This window comes from Glossina fuscipes, unplaced genomic scaffold (genome assembly GCF_014805625.2).
Source record: "Glossina fuscipes isolate IAEA_lab_2018 unplaced genomic scaffold, Yale_Gfus_2 111, whole genome shotgun sequence".
Taxonomy (NCBI): domain Eukaryota; kingdom Metazoa; phylum Arthropoda; class Insecta; order Diptera; family Glossinidae; genus Glossina; species Glossina fuscipes.
Genome location: NW_023998454.1, coordinates 2585272 through 2591634, shown reverse-complemented (window position 1 = coordinate 2591634; position 6363 = coordinate 2585272). Strand labels below are relative to the sequence as shown.

The window sequence follows — 6363 nt, the reverse complement described above, 5'->3', positions numbered from 1 at the left end:
TATTCGTTCTCATTTGTTTTGCATGTATTGTGCCGCTTTGAGAATAAGCGTATATTCAGAAAAAAGCTTCAGAGACCTTATAAGTGTATAATACCAATAGCTATCTTGCTACTTGCAAAACAGTTAAAAGCAATATAGCGGAACACCGGCTAAGAAGCGTTTTATGGTAAGTGGTCCAAAAAGATGGTACGGTTTAAATCGTACATCTTCAGCCAAAACACTACGATGTAATAAAAAAAATTAGAATCTGCAAGTTGAGCATAAATATATCAGACAGTGATACAGACAGACAGACAGGCGGAGATATAAACAAAGAAAAGTGCAGAGGGACAGACATATGGACAGATAGACGGATGGGCAGGCGTACGGATAGACAGATGGATAGACTTAGAAAGCGATTCTGCATTGATCGGTATTATAAAAGTTGGGCTTATGGGAAGTGCTCGGAAAAGTGTTTCGAACGGAATCACTTTCAATAGGTTAGGTCCCTTCGCCAAAGTGCGTCACTAGATCAAATTTTATCAAAATATTTCGAAAATTCCGATCTTTAGGTTGAACGCACAGAAACGAGACGGACCGACAAGCTTAAATCTTAGACGATTAAGATTGAAATGACTCAGAAAGTGATTCTGAATCGAATGAGGTCATAAAGAGATGTTTCTCTCTCTTTTGATATATTCTAATAAACTTAATATATATCTTATACCACAAGTGGTGGAGGGTATCATTATTTCCTTTTCCCTTGAATTTTGAAAATATTTCAATCTCAGTTTCTTTATTTAAATGAATTTCATGACTGTGCAAAGATTCCAAACAAATATTTTGTTTATTTTTCTTCTTATTAAAGTTTGACATGCAAGTAACAATCGACTTAAGCTGCATAAAAAATTTGCTTACATTCATTTATGCATTTGTTTCTTCTTATATTCATATTCAGTCGCCATTGGACGTAAAACAAAAACGCAGCAATACATTGTAAAACTCTACGTGTGCATATGTGTGTGTGTGTTTTTTTTTCATTTGTCCATTATCACATAGTGTGCAGAAAAACCTACATTCATAAGCTACCTAACAAATGGGGATTTGTGTATATGATATAGTAAATACTACAAGTCGTCCCTCGTTTTGGCCTCACAGGGTCCCCGTCTCTGGAGGGGGGTGCTAGAGTAAGCTAGAAATTAAGTAGAGTAGGTTAGGATTAAGCAAAGAAATGTTAGAGGAAAGAGAAACAATAGTTAGTTACGAAGAATTAGTTTTAAGCCGAGGTTTAGGAAAGTTAGAAGTTAAGTTTGAGAAAGGAGTTGGTCGCGGGGTGCGTTAACGAGAGGACGTCTCGGTTCGCTTGGTGCGGTTAAAATGATGGTAGTGCTAGGTCTTAAATTAAGAAAATGAATTGATGCTTAAAAAATTAGAACAAAGAAAACTATTCGTGAGAAATTAATTATACGGAATAAAGAAAATACAAAAGAATACTTTGAATAAATTTCTTGTGAAAACCTGGAGGCGCTGATCTACCCCAGCAACAGGTTACGGGCAAATTTTAGCCCTCTCAATATACATATGTATACATGAAAAAGGAACAATGGCGAATATCATATAAATGAAATGATAAATTTTCAAGTTAATATGGCGGCACTTACTTGTTGTAGTCTCGTACCTGATACGCCATGAGAAAATTTACAATACATACTTATTACAATGTCTCAACGTTATTTTTCTTAATATTGATAACGAACTGTTTCTTCATGATTCATTGAAAAACTGTCTAAAAGGACTCGTTCATAAAAACGTAGAAAACATAATAATATATATTTGACATTGCTTTGAAGGTATATCCCCCTGTTTGCACTAACTGCAAAATTTGTTTGGTATATATATTCAGGATGCCAAAATAATGAAAGAAATTATATTATTTAGTTTATGTAAACGACCAATGCTGAAATTACAAAACACCTCATACGATCTAACTTTGTTCCCGACATTTTTTGCCATGTCAAGATTTGTTTAAAACTGAGAAATCACTAAAAACATATTCATGTTCGTTATAAGCTTATATGAATGCCTATTTTGATCTGTAAATTGACTAAAAATGGTTTCTTCAATTACACAAAATACCTAGGAAGTAACCAGACGAGATTTCTAGGGAAACCATATGATTCTCAGATGGGTCTCCTTGCCAATACATGAAATACAAATAATTTTAAATGGACAAAATAAAGGTACTCATTTTTAATTTTTTACAAATTTGTTCTATTTATTGAACTTTCCAAATACACAATAATTTGTTTGTTTTTTTTTCTATATTTTTAAAGAAATTTTTCGAATTTTTGGGCAGTTTTTCACTTGTTTCATTTTTTGTTAGAAGTTCTTTGTCCATTTCTAAAAAAGGCTTTGATTTTTCGCTAAAAATCGTTAGCTGCTTTTTTTCCTGTACAAGCTTTACAAAATGAGGTACCAGGTGCTGTTTTCATAACGGCAATGCTTTACCAAGAACAAAAAGAAGAAAAAATTAATCATATGTTCCTAGTTTTCTGTTAAAAATCGAGGTTCGATCTATGATATACATAGAAATCTAATTGTTGTAGATTTTTTAAATAAGTTCACGCAGGTTTCTAATGATCTAAAAAATTTACTCACAAAGTATAAATTATTCTAATTAGAAGTTGAAATGTTAAAAATAGATTGAATAGCCATTATTAAATGAAAAGTTTATTTGAAGTTATATTTTATTGAAACACATTTAATTATTAAACTGGCTACTTGCACGTACATATACATACCGTATAATTAATTGATAAATGCATGAAAAATAAATGTTGACACCATTTTCGATTGTTTTTTTTTTAAGAGTATCCTAATCGACAGCTTTATTAAGTCGACGCAACGAGCATCGTGACCAAATTGAGTTTTTTTACGCAGCACAGTAAATCATCTGATTTGCTCAATTCCACAAGTAGAAGTATTTATTTAATGAAAAAAGTAAAAGTATCGAGTTGTTTGGACTATATACAATGCCTCTCGATGCCGAGAAAGCTGCAAAAGATACTGAAGCGTAAGTTCACGTCATTGTTGGTATTTTTTTTAAATTAATCTTTCTGTACTTTTTGTAGTACATTAATAATACCTTTCGCTTCTGAGAGACACGCTGAAATAGCTTACCGCGTCTTGAATGTAGATCAAGAACCACGCCGCAATTTCGTGCAAAAGGACATACGTTTAATTGGTGATTGCATTGAGGTCATTTTCAAAGCAGGCCAAGTTAAAAACCTAAGAACGGCTATCAATTCATTTTTTGAAGCGCTGCTTTTGTGTACAGATACCATCAAAGAGTTTGATACAGAACTAGATGCGGATGCCGGAACACACGCCAGCTCCAACACCCCATAGAGCGGTATATGGTTACGCTTTCTATTTGTTGACGTTAACATTATTTGTACTGTATGTATTGTGGGCGCTAATGCCCACAAAATCGCTGGGATTATCTTATCTGCCTGACAAATATTTTGCTGTGCTTTTGCCTATGCTGGTGTTGGTTGGTTTATCATTCTTTGCTTTTTTTCTATATCCAGCGATTAACATGTCTTTAACCGCCGATAAAGACGAAATGGCTTCCATTGTGGATGTTAGCTTGCTATTAAAAGATGGTGAGCAAACCAGCATGAATTCTTGGGAGGAAATACAAGAAAAACTAAAGCCTGCGAAGAGGAATGTTAAGAACGCTGGCACAGTTATAGAAAAGTGTCAGTTTTGTTCTGGTCATCATCAACTTCCGAAAGCGTCTGAGCAAATAGATACAGTGCATTTTATAGATTTGACTGAAATCAACAATTGCTTATTTAATTGAACACTTATTCGTTATTTCACATAAAAATACGCTAATATTTGATCTGAAATAATAAACACATTATTTTTTTTTCCCCCGAACGGTGGTCCAACCCGGATCGGGTTCTATAAATTCTTTCTTTTGGCGGATTTGCGACTGGGTTATACGTTGGGAAGAAGATGGGCAATTAAGAACACTGTCAGTTTTGTCCTCCTGATCGACTTCCATGTCATCCGTGTCGTCATCGTCCCCGGTGTTAGTTGCCTCATCTTCGGAAGATGAATCAACGTCAGCTGGTGCATATGTAATTTTTACATTTGGATTCAACCATTCTTTGTCTAAAGGCAGTTTAGTGAGCTCGCTTTCAATTTCATCATATTGGCCTCGCAAACTCATTTGTTTATACCTTAACAAATGTCGGCAAATTTCTGTTAAAAATGTGAAGGTTAGTCGTCTGAAATGCACAGATAAAAATGTTTCAAAAACCACCTATTATGGAACCATCTTCACAAATCGTGTTGAATTCTTCGTCCATCAGTTCTTCAAGCACCTGTTGTAACTCTCCCTCTGATATATTCTCATTACCCATACAATATTTGTAAATGTAGTCGACAATCTCTATAGCCACCTGTAGAAGAGGATGCGCTAGTGATTAAATTCGCAACATATCAAAGATTAAGAACTACTTGTTGGCCATTCCTTCCTCCCATGCCATGCTCAACGGCTAAACGAAGATTTTGCCAATTATTAAAGATTTTTTCGACAATTAGACGGAAATTTTCGTGAAACTCTACATGAGCCATTTTCATTGATTTGTTTTGCTTTAGTGACTTGTAAACAAGCACATGAGAAATACGTGCTAATGTCAACAAAAAAAAGAAGCGAATTATTCACTGTAAGGTGACTTTTTACATTTATAAAATTAGAAAATTAAGGGTTCAAATGACAGAGATCAGAGAGAAACATTTGTAGCAACGAAAAATACATAGTTTAAGACTAAAATGCGGGATGTGAAACCATTATACTCCATTTAATTGATTGTGCCGTTGTGAAGAAACGGACTTCAAATTTACCTCTTATATTCTCATTATTTTTTCAAAATAAAGATCGATCGCCGAAACCCATACGTAACTATCAATCAACTGGTTCTCAAGGTACGTGTTAGTTAACTAAAAGATACATAATTAATATCTCGCTATTGGACAATAATGTCACTTCTTGCTTTCGTAACGAGTTGGTCTTCTCGTTCGTTGTATTTGGAAAGAAGTATTAGTGATATCATCGGTGTATGAATAACATATATATAAAAATAATGAAAAAATTCTGCACATTTGTGAAAAGCATAGATTCCCAGATCCTTCACTGAAAGATTTGACATTGTGCCCAATATACCCGCCCACTGTAATACTGATTTCATTAAGAAAAATGGTTTCTCATCGATTCCGATCCGAGAAAGAAAGAAACACTAATAAATGTTTCCTGTGTGACTTTTCCTGCCACAATACACTGAGCAAAATTTGTCCGACAACGAACAAAGGAGATGAAGTCAGTAAGATAATGACAAATGAAAACAAACCTTTCAAATGTTCCGAGAGAAACACTCTCTGGATTCAAATAAATACGCCGGCAAGTTCCTTGCTCTCATCTCAGCTTCCCCGGCTGAGGACGTTAGAGACATGCATTAAGGGGTCAATAAGATCTTTATTCCATGGAGTTGTAGCAAAATAACCAAGGTTAAATCCCACACCCTTCAGTTCGCAGTCCCCACGACACAGAAACTGTTATCAACAAACAGTTATGAACTCTGTGTTCCAGATAACTCCCCAAAAAATAATAAAGCCCTCCTTAAATATCATATACCTGGTAGCAGCTCCTTCGTGCTTCCTGCTCTCTCTCATTGAGCGAACAAAATCACCATACCAAGCGATTTCTCAAGCGTTTTGCTCTCGAAAAAAAAAACTCTCTGCTGATTGCGACGGTATCAAAAACGATATGATTAGGGCCCTTTCAGTTAAAAGTCGACTAGCCTTTCTTGCAACAAACATCTTCCTTAAAGAGTGGAGGATTTATTGAAGTCTGACAAAAGCCATGATGATATCAATACCCGCAAATCGAACCGCATTATCGTACCACCTCGTTCTTCCACATATCAAAGATAAAACTCGATCAACATGTGCGCTAATGAACTCTCCATGGTAATCAACAGTGAAATAAGAGCACACACGCAGGTTGCTTTGTCGTCGCTTGATATTAGCAAGGCTTATGAGTGAATAAACTTCAGGACCGCTTACCCTTCAATCTATATACGGCCTACTTGTATCAGCTGCAAGGCTGCAAAACCCACATCTTCCAATATGCTTATAACTTTGTACTGGTTTTTGTGGTTTTTGTGGGAATGTTCTTTGACGATGCTAAAAGTCTCTCCCTTGCTATATGGAATTTTGTTGGCAACAAATGTCAAAATGTCAATGTATGAATTTCAACATCTTAGTCCTGCTCAACTCCACCAAAGGGTATATTCCATTACCAGCATTTAAGGA

General features: G+C 35.2%; 3 protein-coding genes across 5 annotated transcripts; 2 read left to right on the top strand and 1 right to left on the bottom strand.

The window, feature by feature from the left end:
* The first annotated feature begins 2528 nt into the window (after positions 1-2528).
* Positions 2529-3397, top strand: LOC119638947. Of its 3 annotated transcripts, none has more exons than XM_038036090.1 (3): positions 2529-2546; positions 2849-3052; positions 3111-3397. In XM_038036090.1, the coding sequence occupies exons 2-3, from the start codon at positions 3012-3014 to the stop codon at positions 3385-3387; spliced, it is 318 nt and encodes a 105-aa protein (XP_037892018.1). In that variant the 5' UTR covers positions 2529-2546; positions 2849-3011; the 3' UTR covers positions 3388-3397. The 3 variants fall into 3 exon arrangements, with proteins under 3 accessions (XP_037892018.1, XP_037892016.1, XP_037892017.1); XM_038036088.1 differs by lacking the exon at positions 2529-2546 and adding an exon at positions 2563-2640; XM_038036089.1 differs by lacking the exon at positions 2529-2546 and adding an exon at positions 2729-2766.
* On the top strand, positions 3328-3911 carry LOC119638946 (phosphatidylinositol N-acetylglucosaminyltransferase subunit P). The gene has a single exon (XM_038036087.1). It carries the CDS (start codon positions 3347-3349, stop codon positions 3842-3844), a length of 498 nt encoding a protein of 165 aa, XP_037892015.1. The 5' UTR covers positions 3328-3346; the 3' UTR covers positions 3845-3911.
* Positions 3808-4683, bottom strand: LOC119638945 (pre-rRNA-processing protein TSR2 homolog). Its single transcript, XM_038036086.1, has 3 exons — positions 4510-4683; positions 4313-4451; positions 3808-4251 (listed from the first exon to the last, which is right to left on the bottom strand). Exons 1-3 carry the CDS (start codon positions 4630-4632, stop codon positions 3905-3907), a joined length of 609 nt encoding a protein of 202 aa, XP_037892014.1. The 5' UTR covers positions 4633-4683; the 3' UTR covers positions 3808-3904.
* Between the last annotated feature and the right edge of the window lie 1680 nt (positions 4684-6363).